At 33.7% G+C, this 19,375-nt stretch overlaps 1 protein-coding gene across 2 annotated transcripts in view; it reads right to left on the bottom strand.

Annotated features, from left to right (window-relative positions):
* The window catches only part of LOC105833124, a 171,464-nt gene extending 156,994 nt beyond the window's left edge, over positions 1 to 14,470 (bottom strand). Inside the window, exons 1-2 of one of the 2 annotated variants that reach the window (XM_028192833.2) lie at positions 13,741 to 14,470; positions 3,426 to 3,994 (exon numbers count right to left, since the gene is read on the bottom strand). In XM_028192833.2, the coding sequence (XP_028048634.1) occupies positions 3,426 to 3,657 (232 nt within the window). In that variant the 5' untranslated portion in view covers positions 3,658 to 3,994; positions 13,741 to 14,470. The remainder of the gene's footprint in view (positions 1 to 3,425; positions 3,995 to 13,740) is intronic. The other variant, XM_012674589.3, reaches the window with a different exon arrangement.
* Between the last annotated feature and the right edge of the window lie 4,905 nt (positions 14,471 to 19,375).

Raw genomic sequence — 19,375 nt, 5'->3', positions numbered from 1 at the left:
ATCAAGAATAATTGTTTAATATACGTATAAACAAACAGATAAAATCTTTTTTAGAAAATTTAATAATTTTATATTTTAAAGAAATATTTTATTTTATTTTAATATTATGAGAAAGAGAGACAGAGAGATTCTTTTAAAAAGAGCACACAATATAATATATAACTTTAATAATAATAATAATAGTGAAAAAATCCAATTTTAGGTTTAAAGTTATTGTTATTTCCTATCTGAAAAAAGGGAGTACTTTTTTCTTTTTAATTCATGAAAATTATACATAAGTATAATATCTAATAAAAATTATTCCGTAATCATTTTCATGAACTAAGAAGAAACAGTATTGAGTAGAAAAAAATTATGATATCTTCAAATCAAGAATTAGAATTAAATTTAATTTACTATTATTATTCATATTTACTATTATTATTCAACAAATTATATATTTTTCTTTTTGTATAGATGACTCTTATATCTATATGGTAATTATAAATAAAAATATTTTGCTAAGATTTAAAATTATCAAATTCTTAAAAAATGTTTAAGTTGTGTATTAGCAAAATTATTATTTTAAATGTGTGTGTGTGTGTGTGTGTGTGTGTGTGTGTGTGTGTGTGTGTGTGTGTGTGTGTGCGCGTGCAAGTGTAAAGAATACAATTTCTTGTTTCTACATGAAACAATTTGATTGCCAGAATATATTCGTTTTAATTTAATACCAATGTCTGATACTGTTATATTTAAATACGTACGTTGCCAAGTTTTAAATATGCTTAGAAAATATGTTAAAAGAGAGAAAATCAGTGACAATACGTGAGAGAGGAGTTCGACGGAAGTCGATTTCCGCCGCTATTTCCATAGCTTTAACATTAATTATTATTAGCCGCGCGCGACAAGGATCGCCGCGGATAAAATCATTTATTAATCGTCGAATAATACGCGCACAAATGGCGGCTCCATTATGGAATCGACGCGTGCACGAGTTTCCAATGCAACCAAATAATGGCGTTTCGCCGAAATATAAATCTCTCTACCTCTAGGCTTTGCCCGCGTAAATAACCGATAATTAACAACAGCCGTTAGCTTGAATTCTCTGGTTCTCATAATTTTGGGACACAAGTTTATATTTTTAATTCCAATTTTGTGCATAATAATTTAAAAAGCGTACTATTAAGTTACATTATCGAATTAATAAAGAAGAGAAACGGAATTGCTTGATTAAATTTAACAAACGCTTGCTTTTGCGCAATAAGGTTATCAATAGTTTATCATTGAGTTTCATCGCAATCTTAAGTTTACTAAGATTTCATTTGCGTTTACGTTTATTATGCTCTAAAAGTGCTCGTGATTAAATCGTTAGTTTCAATCTTAGCTCTCCATTTTACCCTTAGTTTGTTTTACTTCAACTTTAACATATCAAATCGAAACTTAATCAGCCCCGGTTTGAAAAGTTTATCTTTTTTGTGTAGTCTTTTTGCCGCAGTATCTAAAAAAAATCGGAAACTTGTCAGCCCTTTCTTTTCAATGAAATTTTTAATTCAATTTCGAAATTTTGCGATCACGCGCGTACAGTAACTTGACTTATCGGAAACTAATTATTTGCGCCGCGCTTCCGACAAAGTTTAACCATTTTAAAATAAAATCGGGAGTATATTATAGAAACGTAAAGTTGCAGAGTCCGTTGCAAAGGATTATTTTTTATTCAATCTAAACAAATTCGCCAAACCGTGACAAATCTTAATAAGACTGAAAAAAAGACCATTAAAACTTTCCAGCAGCGCGACCAATCTTCGCTAATCTGATAGAAGCCAGGAGAGAATGGGAAAAGAGAGGGGAGAGGAGAGGCGACCATCACCGTAAATAAATAATGATGGGGCCCGCATGTCAACCCTTAAAGAACTGAAACCCAATAGTGGACGCGGAACAATAAGGATGGATCGCCCGATCGCGGAATACATTTAAGTACTCCGGCGGTGAACGGTGTTTGGAGGTAACCGCCTCGCGACGAGGAGTGAGGGGGTGAGCTTGCCGGGGATTGAGGAAATGGCAGGGACGACGACGGGAGAAATAAAAGTCGAAAGCCTGAGCGAGCGAGACGATGCTACGCGGGAAATAAAAAGGAATTGTCATCGTCCGGGTGGCTGCAACCACTCTTGTAACCGCGCCTCCCTCCATGCCTCCCCCTTCCTTCCTCCCAGCTTTTCCACCCACCCAATTCCTCCCTTCCTTCTTCCTCACTGCGCTCTTTACAACTGCGCTGTCATTTGTTTTTACGTTTACTCCTCGTCGTTCCTGAAAATCCACCGCGAGACCTGTCGCGCTGCGAGATTTCGTTGGGAAAACGGGAGAGATAGAACTCTCGCGCGCGGAACTAGCTATGAAGCTCCTCAGGCGCCCGTAAAATCCATGATTTTTCACAAGGTGAGTATTTATTAAAGTTATTTACGACTAATACAAAAATGTTTTGTATTAGCAACCGGATATCTGGTTGATATTATAAGAATAATCAAACAAAATTATTTTATTAATTAAAAAGTTTTGCCGTCTTGTCAAAATATTTTAAGTAACCAAACAAAGCTTTTAATTGACACAACAATATTATTTCATTGCTCATATGTCACTCAAATGTCTAATTGTTAATATAAAACATTTCTTTTAGTGTATATAAAAAAATATAAAATATTGTTAAATAATTCATATGACCTCAGAAAATAGAATAAAGTAACGCTGGCTAATGCTAACAATAATAATATAACTGATGAAATATTGCGAGATATCCTCGAGCTTTGGAAAAATTTTTTATTAAAAATTAAAAAGTTTACTTTCATTAGTACAGAAACAAAAAATGTCAAACAAAAACGAAAAAACCACAGATTGCCAAAAACTATCAATAAAATGTTTTTTACCATTTTATATCACGTCGATTGTTCAGTTTTATAACCCCCCAGTTTTAAAATACGCTCCTACAAAAATATTTTTTTTTAATTCAGAAGGGAGCGACTTCACAATAATAATTCACAATTAGGAAAATTTTTTAATTGCAAATTAAAAAGCGCGTTTGTGATAATTATAGTATAAAATTTCGCTGTTAATCAAAACGTTATTAAAATTACAAAATTGTGTGTATAATCGGTATCGAATAAATAAAAAAGACGTCCTATTCAATGTATAGTTTTCACCAACCACAGTGGTGGTTTTCTTCTTTCGTTCAGAATACAATATATTTTTTGTTTTTATACTATTTAAAATGCACATAATTTTAATACGCGATCAAGAACTTTCTCAAAGCTCGTAGACATCTCGTGATGTTTCCTTGCGAGACCACGTAATTGGAGTCTATCTTGGAAATCTCTTCTTGGAGATGTTTTCTTAAACTTTTTTTTTATTATCTACGATACTTTCGAATCACCGTGAAGAAAATAATTGTTACTTACGGAGTGTCAGGTTGGAGGGGTTCACGATCGTCGAGCACACTCTGAAGAGCCCCAGCTTGAACTTCACACTGATCGCAGAATTTTTAGGTACGTCCGGCACGGCGAGCTTTTCCTCGGTGTGCAACCAAGTCGGACCGGAAAGAGCGACGCCCAGGGCGGCCAGAGCGGCGAGGCCGCACACGACGCCGCATCTGGTCAACCTGATTCCACCTGGACCACCTGAACAGCACATCTTCGTTTTCCTAATGCCCTTCCTTCAAGATGACATCACCCAGCAAATCACCTCCTCGATGCGAAGGATCCTCTTCGATTCACCATGTCTTGCATGACCAGCGAAGTCACCCCCGCGATGATATGCCGCGCCTCGACGTATTCGTCAGAATTTTACTCAGTTCTTTCCGCTTTTCGGACCAAGAGATCGAGAGAGCAACGAAGAGCTTCTTTGGGAAACTTTGGACCAACTTCTATCTTTTCCTCTTCCACTTGTAGTTTTAATATCGCATCATCTCCGAGGGAAGTCTTGCATTTCCTCGTGACTACTTTCGAACTCGTCAACAAATTCAGCTTTCCTTTAGAAGAAATTGAATCGAAAATTATCGTATATAATAATATAAATAATTATAATAAAGATTAATTTTTTGTATGTCTAATCTATGCTCCCAAAATGTCGTAGAGTGAAAATTGAACTTGTGCAATGATTCGAATAATTTGGCATTCTATATGAGTCAAAATTTATTTCTACAAAACTGATTAGAGAATCGTCATCAATTTTAATAAAGTTTTGTGAGTGCGTATTGATTCATAGTTATATACATATATTATAATAAAACCGTAACACACAATATTCTCAAATAATAATATGAAAGGCATTTTTCTAATGGTCTAAAATTTTTCTTTGCATAAATAAAGTAAAATTTAAAAAACAGTCATTCCTTTAGTAACTTTTCCTGTAGAATCGATGGACATAATTAGCTCCTCTACAGTAAACTTTTAATAATACTTTATTTATAACAATTATTGTAAAACTGATTTTTGCAATTTTTTAGATATTTTTTGTACTTTGATTTTATTTCTAACTGTTGTTTTTTTGCTAATCTTGTTGGTCTAGTTATTTTAATAGGTTGCTAAAAAAACTTTTATCGTTAATTGTTCGACACTGCCTGAATATTGGATTCTAAGGCTTTACCATACTATACACTGATAGAAAAATGTGTTGTATTTATGGTTATAATTGCATAGTAAAATAATTATATTAAGGAATATTATTTCTATAGTAATTATTACTATAATATTAGTGATAATAACCATATCCAATATTGTAAAAATATATATTATAATACAATTTTTTGTTAGAATTACTAGTGGAAGTATATGATTATTATTACTAATATTATTGTAATAATTACTATAAAAATGACTACAATTATTTTACTAAGCAATTATAGTCGCAAATATCACATATTTTTCTATCAGTGTAAGTACGAGTGAATACTACGCACTCACAAAACTTTATTGAACGCGTGATGACTGACTGCTGGATTTTCTTTGTAAATAGGACTCCCGTATGAATAATCTTCTATTCTTATTAGAGTAACAAATCACTCGAATAATTGTACAAGCTCAATTTTCACTCTTTCAAAGTGACGTTTTGCTCTATGAGATATAAAGGAAAAGCATGTCAGACAAGAGTATGCAGTAAAATTCAGAGAAGAAAAGCTTTCCAGAATACACCATATATGTATATATCTATATGCGGGATCAGAAATGCGAAGAAACACGATCGCACAAAAAGGAAACGCTAAATTTTTCTGAAAAGAACGGCGGTCGTTAATGGATTTCGCGTTATACGGGAGAAACCATTAAAACGCGCGTTTGCTCGCGCTCGCTCTCAGAGAAATTAATTCCGATTGCCCTTATCGCGGGCGGTTCGAAAAAAAGCTCGGGAGAGAGCAGAAAAGGAAGAACGGATCGCCATTATCGCTGCCGCGTTGTCCGCGCCCGGGATGTATGAAAGCAAGGGTCTCCGATTTTTTCAACAATTCTTTTAATTTCCAAAGGGCCACGAAGGAAAGACAAATTTTGCGTCTTAACATTATACAAGCATAATAATCTTTCCCTGAGAGAACAAGTGCTTTTTAAATAAAATGCGGATACTGGATGTATAAACAAAGATACGTTCTACCTGAAAAATAGAACCAAAGAAAACAAACTCACAAAAACATTGGAATTAATGCTATTTGAGATTAGTGCTAAAAACATAAAAGGTTATTGATTTTAATTTTCTCATTCTTGTTTATTTTAAACGTAAATTTTAATAAATTGTACAACAAATTATTAGTTTAACAAATTGTATAAATATACTTAATAATAACATATAGTACGACATGAATTATAACTAAAAATATATTTTAAAAATACACAGTGTCTTCAAGCAGTCAGTCATCCAAGTTGTCGCAGTCAAGTGTCGATTGACTTCTGCAATTGTTCGAGAATTAATACCTTGAGTAATTTGACGTTCTATCTATAGCATATAAAAAATATTCTATGCTTTTGTACATTCTATAGATTTTCTTATGTAAATTTATTTACTGTTATTAGAGGAATATAGAAATTCCCTGTAATTTATCATCAAATATATAACTGAATAATATTACACTGACAATGAGAAAAAATATATGATATTCAAAACTAAAATTATAGAGTAAAACAATTATAATAAAATATATTTTTACAGTAATTATTATAATATTAATAATAATAAACAAATTATAGTAATGCTTATAATGATTGTTTTATAGTAAGAATTACTATATTAAAATCTCTATTTTTGTTATGGCAACCATATCATAAATAAGTTACAAATATTATGAGAATTTCAATATAGTTTTAACAAACTATTATGTAATTTATATTGTACAACTATAAATAGTTATAATTATATATAGTTGATCCAAAAATGGCTATAAATTATAGTGATATTATTGCTATCGCAACTATTTTTTTCTCTCGCTGTATGTATATGTGTCATGTAATATTCAGAAAATATTTACTGCATTAAATCATACATATAAAATTCTACTATATACATGAAAATAATCTTAATAAAGAAAATATTTTTAAGATATTTGTTATAAGATAGTGTACTTTTAAAAACATAAAAATGTTTTCAAAATATCTACTTTTTAAAAAGAACTTTATGAATAGTCAATCTTCCTAATAAAAGATCTAAAAATATTAATGCTGAGTAAATACATATTGGCTTGTGTATTATATACACTGATAAAAAAATATACAATATTCGCGACTATAATTGCATAGTAAAATAATTATAGTCAAAAATATTTTTATAGTAACTGTTACAATAATATTAGTAATAATATCCGTATATTTATAGTGATGCAAATATTAAAAAATTGCACTATAATTATACAGCTTTAAAACATAGCATATTATTATTATTATTAATATTACAGTAATAATTACAATAAGACTATTTTTGACTATAGTTATTTTCTTATACAATTATAGTCAAAAGTACAATACATTTTTTCTACCAACGTGAGCATGAATTTCAGGAAAACTCATGAAAATAACATTTTCGATGGACATAGACAATTACTGAGACCTTACTACTCGTATCTCAATTTACATCGGAAAGAAACTTCTTACATTGCCGTACGTAATTCTTATGTGGAAAAAAATATAATATATTACATATTTAACAGACAATACCGAAAAAATAGCACAGAGAAGAAAAAGAGATTATCTTTATTATCGTGACTGTATAGAGACCTGCATTAGGTTTAGAGTCAATGAGAAGTATTTGAGAAAAAATGTTTGAAACAGTGTTCTCTTTGATTTCGCCGCCGGGGCTTAAAACCAGCGCCAATAGTACATCCTCGGCTATGCGCGACGATAAAAATCGTTCTCCCCTTCTCACCCTCCACCCCCCTTTTCACATTCTGTTAACAACGAAATAATAGCAATAATTGCTCCCTAGTTCGAGTTCGAAACGAGCGGCGAACCGCTAAAAAAAAGAGAATAAAAACACAAAAACGCGGAAGAATCCGTTTTGCAGCGCAATGTGTATATACGTATATGTCTGTATCGACATGATGTCGTAATAGACGCGCGCGCGCGCGCAATTTATGCCGCTGTAGATGGCAGTTGCAATTACAGCGTCATTCTTTCGCCCCGAACTAATTAATTGAAAAACGGCGTGCTCTTTTCCGCCGCGCCGCGCCGCGCATTTCCCAGAGGGCCCTCAACAGATTTCCGGTCTTGTTAGGAAGGAGTTTCAAGTGCCGCTTAAGTCTGTTCCGCGTCTTTTTCTCACCGGTTGTCCCCCTCTCACCGCCCCTCCTTCTTTTCTCAACCCCTCCCCCTTCTCCTCCCGGCCTGAGTATCACGTAATTAAAAGTTCGAACCAACCGCGATTCACGCCCGACAGAAACCTTCTTCCCCCCCTCTTCATCGCCCCCTTCTTGTCTCCTCCTCTCTCCCTTGCCTCCAACACTTCCTGTATTACATAGATATCTATAAAGGGGGACACAAGGAGAAGCCCGCAGAGCGTACTTTTCTTTTTTTTTTCTTTTATAATTACTCCTTCTTGAGAACTTTGGCCGGTCAAGAGTCCAGAAATTCCATAACGGAATTTCTGCGTCTTCTTCTTCACGTCTATCCCCTCTTCCATCTCTTTCTCTTTCTCTTTCTCTCTTTCTCGACTAATTGTAAGAGGCACAGAGAAAAGTTCTGACAGTTTAAAAGTCTTTTGTCACCTCTTTCCCCTCCACTCATTTTTAGCATAAACACAGATCCAACAAACGCTCTGATTAGTGCTACCTGTATTTAATTCTCTTCAACAGATCAAACATGTCGATAAATAATTTACAGTAAAGCTGAATTAATTTAGCAAAGCTAATTTAGCAGAATTAATTTACAGGGCTTCGGTCTGATAGAATAATTAATTTTTATACTTATAAAAGAACGTGACAAATTTTTAAGACACTAAAATTGCTTAAATAAAATTATCGTTTTAAAATATATATTATGAATAACACTTTCACTTTCTCCTTTCTCTAAAAAAAAGTAAGTCAGGCAATTATGATTAAACCTAGATAACAGTTATTACTAAAGTTTTGGTAAAGTAATTCCAATTAAATGTTATACAATGTTATATAACGCAGTTAAAAAATTTGTGTTAAATTTAATACATATTGCATGTCTCAAACGGTCCATATAAATTTTTCTGTTAATTTAACATATTAAGCATATGTTACATAGCAATGTAAATGTTATGTTATATTTTTACATAAAAATAAATGTAAATTTTATAATTCAACATAATTTTTATACAACACTTTAATGAGAAAATAGTGTCAACACATATAACATGTTACTTTAACACTTGGAACGTTAATGTGACATATATCATAAGATTACGTCGAGAAATGACAGTCACTCTTATATTAAGCCCGTTCTACATTAATCGCAAGTTGCAAGTTGCGACTTGCGACACCCAATGAGCTCCTAGTTTTTAGTTAAAACTCGACAGTCATTGGATGTTGTAAATTGCAACTTGCGACTTGCGATTAATGTAGAATAAGCTCTGGGCTTTATAGAATAAGCTCAACATTTTTGTTTCTATCAATTGTAACAAATAAATTCAGTCACTGATAATAAGGAACATATTTAATGTGTAAAATTAAAAATATGCACATTGTGTTACTTTAACACTTTTTCAGTTATCTAAATATTCTAATAATTTGACGCTTCACTTGAATTAATAGCAATGTGTTAAAGTAATAAGCAAATATATTAAATTTCAACATAAAAATTTTAACGGGAGCCGATTTTAACATAAGTACTAAATGTTTTACTGTGCAATACTGTGTAATAATATAATACTGGGTAACAATATAATATAATCAAAACCAACTATAAACGCTTTAATTTCACTTCAATAATAATTATTACAAAACCATTATTACTCTTGGTAATATTTATTAAAAATTGCATGAGTATCCTTTGTAAAAATTTAATACTGGGCAGTATTAAATTGATCAGTAATTAATAATTATTTTACGTATTAAAAGTGCTGTTGTTATTAAATTTTTATAAGGGATGCTAAACAAAATACATTTAGCAGCTTTATTATCGGACTTGCTTTCAGCACGCACCAAAATCTCTTACACGCATTAAATATATCCGTTACACGTTGGTGCTTACAATAACCATCGCTATCGTCGATTACATACGCACGTGTTTTCAAGAATCCAAAAAATAGTTAAAACGGTGAAATGAATTGGCTCGATTGGGCGCCGTTCTCGCCAGCGGGGTTTGAAAACGCATTCCATCGGCACTTCCAGCGACCAGCCCCTGCCCCAATCGCCCCGACTCTGTTTTATTGCGGACACATTCCGGTGTCGGAACATCCGGCCGAATCGAACATCAGGGGCGCGGCGATCATCGATAAAAATGGCTGTCTCGCGTTGCGGAACTGGCGGACAAAACGGTCGCATACGCGCGAGCATGCGTCCGCGTTCGTCTATTTTTTCCCTTCTTTTTATTTTCCCGCTCCTCTGCCTCCATCCCTCTGTCGTAAAACGCGGCGAGTTACGACGTTCCCGCGCGCGGTTCGTCGTTGAGCTGTGCAAGTTTTCCAGGACCACGAGACCGACGGCGAGATGAGATGAATAGACGGATAAGCGATGGATGAACATCTCTCGGCGAAAAGAATTCAGAGGTATTCAGATCATGCTGACGGACGCGGTGCTTCAGCTCAAACACAACGATTCCGCGCGGCTCGAACTGTCAGCCGTCCGTTGAACGTCCGTTTGAAATTACACGCGAGAAGTTTGTATCGTCGATTTGTTTATGTCTGAAACTTTTATCTTGCAAGGACAACTTTTACACTGAAGAAAAATGTATTGTATTTGTCACTACAATTGTATAGTAAAATAATTGTAGTCAGGAATATCACTTTTATAGTAATTATTACTATAATATTAGTAATAATATGACATATTTTAAAGTTGTACAATTTATAGTACATTTTTCTTATAGTTGGCATCACTATAAGTGTATTGTTATTATTAATTAATGTTGTTGTAACAGTTACTGTAAAAATAATATTCCTGACTATAATTATTTTATTATGCAATTATAATCACAAATATAACACATTTTTCTATTAGTGATTGTGACACATCAATATTCTCTTTCACTCTAGGTAACATTCAAATTTATCAAATTTGAAATCTCATCAAAATCGAGCTTTATGATGATCAGATTATTTCTCTAAATTCCGCTATATTGAATTTTGAATTTTATAGAATTCTCAGGCCAGATCGAATTCAGCAATCCTGAAAAACGTTTAGAAAACAAAGTCCTATCTTCCATAAGTAACATTATTACAAAGCTCTCATCTCCTTAAAGGATTAAAGCTCTTTCTCTCTCTCTCTCTCTCTCTCTCTCTCGGCGCGTCATGCATCGATATCCCTACATGTAAACAAACAGCACGGCTCTAGAATCCGACGCAATCGTGCGCCACACCCTTGCATAGCTATCATTAATGAACGGCAGCGGGGCACGCAGCCGTGCTAATTAAGCTCGATCCAGGCGCGCGGCTCGGTTACGAGCTCGGAAACGAGTCACCGTAAAATCGCGCGCCGCGCCGAGGCGAGGCGCCGCCGAGCGCGCCGGCGCGCGACGATTTTTTTTTCCGGTTTCCGCGTCGCCTATGACGAGCGATTTCCGCGTACGCGGGCACTAATCAAACGGGCGACGGACAAGCGGCGGCGACGGCGTTCGTTAAAATCTCGTCCGGCAGGACGCGCGGATCTCCGACCAAGTAATTTCGGCGGGGGGATCGTCACCTCCGCGCGCCTCTCTACGGCAGACTCATGGGAAATTACAAATTACACGTTTTTTCAATTAAAACCCGGTAACATCGCCCAGTCCACCGGGAGATGCCACTGCGACGTAAAAATTTCGGATCCTCGATCGAAAAATATCTCGTAGAGAAAGAGAGAAGAATAGAATGTACAAGAGACAGGCAAAGGGAATAGAACAAAGAGCGAGAGAGAGAGAGAGAAAGTGGGAGGGAGAGGAATGCAATTTAAAACGATTGCGTGGAGCGGAAAAATATTTGCTCCGCGCAAAACAATTCCCGTCGCGCGGGAAAATATTTACCTTGCATTAGAACGATTTCGCGGTGGACGAATGTTTTAATGTTTTTCGAGAGGCACGCGCGGCGGGTTTTTAAACCGGTTGCGCGGAGGATACGTTGCCCGCGTGTAATTTCGTCGTCGGTGTGCTCTCACCGACGAATTCTTTATAACGAAATATATTTGCGCGCGGCACACAATGCGAAGCGGATGGTGTTTAACGCGAACCGCGCGTTTAATGTGCGCGTAACGCGAGACGCGCGATTTGCTTCCCCCTTGCCGCGTAATAATTGCGCCATTGAAGAAACACGGAGATGTTTTTTAAAGCTTGTCTGAACGTTAGGAGTGAATTGAAAACGCGCGGCGTTACATCCGTAATTCCGAGACCACCCTGTACGCCTCTTTGAAGTCATTACCGACGTGTCACTGTCAGAACCGACCGTTCCTCCTGCGATCCTTCGTGCGAAAAAAAGTTATGCCACCATATTTTTCTACTGTCACGAGCGACCGCTCATCCCAAATCCTGGACGGAGGAACCAGCGAAGGGTCCTCCGCTCGGTGAAAGCGGTGCGGACCAGAGGGTGTGTGTTTCGACCTCCAAGATTATACGAGAAAATCCGAGTCTAAGGGTATCTAAGCGTCTGGTGACGCGAATATATCACCGAAAGACAAAAATAGCAGTAAACATAACATCACATGATTTATAGTCATTTGTGGATCCAATTATATTTTCATAGTTATTTTACAGTTATTTAACAATATAAATTATAGTTTGTTTAAACTATATTAAAGTACTCGTATTAGTCTATATAATTTATGATATAGATGCCATAACTAAAATAGAGATTTTAATAGTAGTAAGTTGTAACCTTAAAACAATCACTATAAACATCTACTATAAAAACATGGTTGTTATTATTATTATTATAGTGATAATTATTATAAAAATGCTATCCCTGATTATAATTATTTTACTATGCAATCATAGTAAATAATCATACATTTTCTATCTCAGTGTTGTAAGAAGAATAGTAATATTAAAAACAATATAAAATAGAACTGCCAAAACTAGGAGACTAAAAAAGCTACAAGAATGAAATGATTGAAATGTTAAGCGTTAACCTGAAAGCTAAACGCGTGAATAACGTAGAGTATTTGAGAACTAGGAATATTCTGAAAGAAAAGTATTTAATTTGCGATTATAATTAAATGTTAAATGTGTCACACTGGCAAAAAGGTAATTGCAAAAAGATAATTATTACAATGATATTATAATTGTAAATTATAGTCATTTTCGATGCCAACTATACTTAAATTATGATAATTGCAAAAATTCCTTTATCAGAGTAACACATTGTAAATTATCATTATCAATATTACGGCAGTAATAATTATAAAAATAGAATCATAAACATAATCATTTTAATTATTATAAATTATACCAAATACTTTTTTCTCAGTGTAGATAAATCTAAAAATTCAAATAATTTAAATTGGACCGCTTTACATGTTTCGTGTCAAAATTTAGCAACGGAAACTATTACAAGAATGTCAGGATTAACTACATGTTGATATAATCATTTATAACGCATTAAGGTATGATATTTTCAGAGAATTTAAAGGGTAAATATTAAAAATTTCTATATTAGAAACTTATAGAAACGTAAAATGTGTTTTGTTAGCGTATATTATTACTTTTTTATTTAAAGTAGTCAAACTTTTGGTCTCAAGGCTTAAAAAAGCGACGTATCTGAGATCGTAGATCTCAGGAAAAGAATTTGGAAGAGTAAAGTACGATCGTGCAGATTAAGACTCTTTGGAAAAAGAGTCGTAAACAAATCCAAGGATATACTGCCGAAAACTGCAAGAAGTTGGTAAATATTTGAGAGAAACCGAGGGAAACGACTCAACGTAAGGTCAGACGATCAGCCAATATTTAAAAGAGACCAATACAAATGCCTAAAGCGCCAAGAATTCAAAAGCACAAATAAGAAATATGAATATCATCTAGATCCAGCAACGCAAAACCCGTTCGCGAAACTTCCCGGAGCATCCTTTGAGAATGTCTCCCGTATCCTCATCCCTTAACGCCGCAATACTAATGACTCGTATTAACAATCGGATTATTCTTTGTCCCTCAGACTTACTGTGAATTCCGCAAGTTACTGTAGCACGGAATTACTAAAATATCGTCGCGAGCAGGCACTGAGGTTGACGAAGAATCCAAGGATTAGGAACACAGTCCCACAGCGGAGGAAGGAATTCGCACCCATCTTCAGAGATTTCGCGCGGAGGGAAATACCAGCTCAGATAAATTGTCATTCCTTAACGTAAACGACGTTAATAAACCACGTTCGTCAACCGTATTATTCTCGATAATAAAGTGTAACGAAAATTTCGATTTTAGATGAACCGAGGAAAACTGTGCGAGAAAGAAGAAAAACAGTACGGGAACTCGAACCCACCTTCAAAAACATATAGTAGTATATAGAGCTCCTCTCGTTGCTCAACTCGATCTTAACAACATTAACAGTCCACGTTTGTTCGTTATCCCCGTTCGTTATCGAAAATCCGGTGTTCACTGGTGGCGTTACGGATCAGAAACAGAATCGCATTCGATTGTTGTCGATCACGTCGTGCCGCCTCATTATGAACAGCACACGCGCACGTCCGCACATGTGTGGACCCGAGGATGCCGCGCGGAAAGTCCCTCCTGATCCAGGAGCAACCATGGGAGATGCGCACGCGAAATTATTCGCTAATCGTCGTAATTCGATCGTTGAAAACGTTCAGTAGAGAGACGCGAGAAGAGGGCCGGCACATTCGATCCGCACGACGGCCAGAGGCGTACTGGCCCTTTGTAAACGTGCGCCTCCACCGAGAAACGCGAGGGGTGGTGGAGCGTCGCGACGGCAGCGGAAGAGGGCGGAAGCGGCGCCGGGAGGGTGAGTGTGACTGAGCCAAGAGGGTGTGTGTCTCGCCGCCGCGTGTCTGTATCGTCGCGACTTTTTACGATGATCTTGCGTAGATTCCGTGAGGAGTAGCGTTCGAGATTATTCAATTCTGTTTTCGAACTTTACAAATCCTCCTAAAGCAACCTGGAATAATAGATTTCTTATTATAATATAAAGACGAAACAACATTTCGATATTAATTTCACGATTACTGATTTCTTAGGAAAAAAAAAGAAACTAAAAATATGTCAAATCTTTCACGACTGACACAAGAAATTTTGTAATAATGTTTGTTATTACAATATTTTTTGGTTAAAATTTAATTAATTTTTTTTATTTATTCTTCTAATTCATATAAAACTTATTACTAAAAAAATCTTTAAACTGCTAATTAAAAATCTGAGAACAAAATTATAAAATTTAAATTAGTGGATGAAATATGATAACCATTGAATGGATTACTTTTGCAATGTGGATTGTTTTAATCTAAAATTATTATGGATAGATGTAAAAGAAAGTAAATGTAAAGTTCCTACAATCTAAAATATTAACATTTATGTATTGCACAAATAAGAACTTCTATAGCTATTTAAATTTCTAAAGAAAAATTAGAAAAAAAATTATTTTTAAAAACTTTTCTATTTTAAATGTATTATTATTATTATTATTATTATTATTATTATTATTACGCATAATTCATTAATTTATTTTTATTTTATTTAAATGTATGTAAAAAATTAAACCAATAAAAAAATAATTTAAAATAAATTATTAATATTTAATTAGATCAGCTTCATATCTTATGCATCAATCAATAAATTTGCTTACAGTGCCTAAAATAAAAAAAATTTTGCACTTTAAATGCAATAAATAGTGTGTGTGTGTGTGTGTGTGTGTGTGTCTATAATATAGAGCAAAAAATTAATAACATCGAGTATATCGCTGATTGTGAGTCTGTCTAACTTTATGTTATGAAAACTCTTTTAAAATATTTTTATCATAAGATGAATCTCTTAATGACTGAATATATCCCTATATCTGGACATAGACATTATAAGGAAACATGTTAATCTTAAATCTGAGTTTTTATAATATTAAAATTTAATTAATTTTATCTTGAATTAATGTTAATCTTAGAGTATACTATAAGATATTTATATAACGTGGTTATTGTAAATACGATACAAATTACAGTTTAAAAAATTTATTGTACTAAGTTTGTTTTAATCTTTAAAATTTTTAAGAAATATTATATGTTTAAAGATATAATATTTGTCTTTTTGTACTTTAATAATTTTATGAAATATTATTTATATGCCTTTTTTCATATTTTATATATAAAAATTTATGAATACTATGAATAATACATATCTTACAAAATTTTTTTTTTATGTAATTAATATAAACTATATTTTTTAATTAATCTGAATTAAAAACATAAAAGGATTTATGGAATAAGTATTTTGGATATTAAAGATAAATGTTTTTTATTATCCGGATATTGTTTGGATGCTTTATAAGTTTTCATTATTTTTGGAATAATAAAAAAATTCTTTGTATCTTTACACATTAATGTTTTATGTACATATAAAATATTTTAATTATTTATATAATTAGATTATTTTATATGCATTGAACTTAAAAAATTAACGTTCTAACATGTATTTCTCATGTGTTTCTTACATCTAAAAATTACTTGAAAGTAACTATTAAAAAATACAAGATCATACATATAAGAGTTTACATATAAGAGTTAACACACACACGCACATGTCGATTTTACAGAGAACTAATTTTAAAAAGTAATAAAAAGAAAGTATCGCAGCAGCGCGTCACGTGGATTGTCGTAAGAGAGGAAAATTTCAGAGTAAACGGAAAGCGCGACTCCGGATCAAATTCAGGGCGGTGTAATAAAATAACGCGTTGAACGTAAGCGAAGACGTATGTACCCCGGGGAGTATCCGTCCCTCCCTGTCTTTGCGTTTGGCTCCGCGAAGTCAACGAGTGCCGTTATAGAACGCCGTTATTATCGATGTCACGACGTTTATTATTATTAATGGCGGCGCGACAAAATTCCGCTCGCAAAATCGCACGCGCAATGTCGAAGTGTCGTTTACATTTGAATTTCGATATAGACATTCCAAGTCAATCCCCGGAAAATCCCCCGCGTTTACTTTGATTTATTCTATCGCCGTCGATTATTGACATTTAATATGATACGCACACTCGCGAGAGGGTCTCCAGTTTCGTTCAAGAAAAACGTTCAGCGTGCATTTTTTCTCCGTTACATCCCGCGTTACAACTTTTTATAGTAGATTCTTCTAGTTAACAGAAATTGTGACTTTTTTAATAGAATTTAAATAATTCCTTATATTAAAATGGGACTAAAATAATTTCCAGTAAAATAAATAATGAAAACAACATTTTATTGTCCATGCTCTCCTAAATTGATTTAGTCGACTTGAAATGATTAAAATGCGTACACAAATACTTAATGTTCCGATATCAAACAACATTTCCGTTAGCTCACTTTATATCAAGCGCAAATTTCGGCTCGGCACCACACACGTACGCATATCTCTTTTATAATTGGCATCCCATCGTGGATTTTCAATATGCATTAAATAATTCCGGTGGAAACAGAGAGAAAAGTCATATTTATCATATAATTAATTTAATTTAACGCCCGTACTTGTACACATCGCTCATTTAATTACTCCGCATTGGTATGTACATATGCATGCAATGACAGATATCACAGATGTACATATCGACGAGCCCATCGCGGTTGCCTCGCTAATTTATACGTAAGAACGTTTGAGACGTAACACACTATTACACGTCACGGTATTCTCACAAACTTTCGCCTCTCCTTATCCCCTACATTCTCCTCTCAGACTCGAAGATACGGCTGAGTGACAAGACAAGACTGTCTACGTTCTCCTTTCCCAGATCTTCCTTACACATTGTCTATCCTAGGATCTCAGGTCGTTGAACCCTGTCTACTGTCATCCTTATGACTCGTCTGATTCAGAAATTCTGAAATTTCTAGAAACTTACTACACAAACAATGACATAATTTCACATTATGAAGAATCGGGATTAACTGAAGGAGGTAGTCCGACAATTTACGGAGAACTTTTTGATTAAAAAAAAAAATGAATGTGCTGTTCAATATCAAGGAAGCAAATTTAAAACAATTTCTTATTTTATTATTTTTAACGCGTATGTTGAATTTACATGCACTGATTATTATTCCGACGCAAAACATATGGTACCATATGTTTTAAAAAAACATTGTGTCAAATACAAAGTAATAAAAATAAAACCAAAATTTATAACATGAGAATTAAAAAGAGACAAGAAAAATCATAATACTTTTATCTTTCAAAAAATTCCTTTCTTTTTTCTGCATTTAAGATTACATTTTATGATACTTTACATGTAATTCACATGTCAATGTGTAATATTCTGTTAACACATTATATTGGTATGCTTTTACAATTATTTAAAATATAATTTTACATTTACTGTCTCTTTATAGTATTTATTCTATAACATTTGACATTCAACTTTATAACATATTAATAATAAGAATAAAGAAAAAAAATAATAAGATATAAAAGAATGACCTTTTCACTTATTTACAAAGTTTTATAAATTGAAGATATCATTTATTTTTTAGTTATCCTAAAAATATAATTTTTATTTCAAGAAAAATAAATTTTAAGTTATCAAAAATGTTTACTAGTAATAAAAAGAAATTTCTGTGAATTAATTAAGTGCTGCTTGTTGAAAACTATTCGAGAAAATTTTTTACTTAAAACAGAAAACAATTTTCTCTGTACTCATTTAAAAAATAAGACTTTTGCTTATATTTTTAAAAAATTCTATTACAACGATAAAAAAATAATAAATAAAATTAATAAACTGTAGAATGTATTAAAAGTAGAATACTCTAAATATAACATTTATATATATACAATGTGTATACCGTTTATTTAAAGTATAAATGTTAAAATATTTATAAAACATAATGTAATTTTTAACTGTGGATTTGACGAAAAATTTTAGATTTTGCTATTGCGGAGATAAAAGACAGGATTATTATCAATAATCCGTCGATCAAGAGAAGATGATAGCGTGTCTCGTGGACGTTATTAATTTCTGATGAGCAAATGATCAAGCGAAACTTCTTCAAACTTCTCCTCTTGTAGAACCAGAAGACTGCAGAATTAACTTCGGGGGAATTTCCGGCCGTCCCCTGACGTATTAACAATTTAACGAGTCGACATCTGCGATGGCTATTATAGCGCAATTATATGGGACGCGCGCTCGGTGCACGCCGGAGCCTGGACTACGAGAGCGGCATGGTATAATCCTACTCGGATCTAAAGGATCCCGGAAACCGAGGCTTTACATGTCATGAAGTTGAATTAAATGAAATTCGTCCGTTTTACGGCAGCAACACTGTCGCTGTTGCGACGGCTGATATAAATAAAATGCAGTTTTTCTCAATTATTATTTTGCAAAATCCACGATCTCGAAAACTCGCATATGGTATATCGCGAGATCGACCGAGCTTTTACCTTGTAATAATAACATTGCCATTTCGTAAGGAACTCACTTTCGCTGGAAGAGTTCAAAAAAGATTTAAGCCGCGATTACTTCACGTTTGTCAGAAGATTTAAAAGTACCAAGTTTTTAAGAATCCCAATGTGAGCCCAAGGCTCCGAAAAAATAAAAATTGTGATATTAATGTATTCAGTGATCATCAGATTCGTAAATCTTGCCTTTAGGTAATTTTAGACTTTAGGATAGGTAGATA

The sequence above is a fragment of the Monomorium pharaonis genome, chromosome 5, assembly GCF_013373865.1.
Source record: "Monomorium pharaonis isolate MP-MQ-018 chromosome 5, ASM1337386v2, whole genome shotgun sequence".
NCBI classification, from domain to species: Eukaryota; Metazoa; Arthropoda; class Insecta; order Hymenoptera; family Formicidae; genus Monomorium; species Monomorium pharaonis.
The sequence above is the reverse complement of the archived record's forward strand: the minus strand, read 5'-3'. Positions and strand labels throughout refer to the sequence as shown.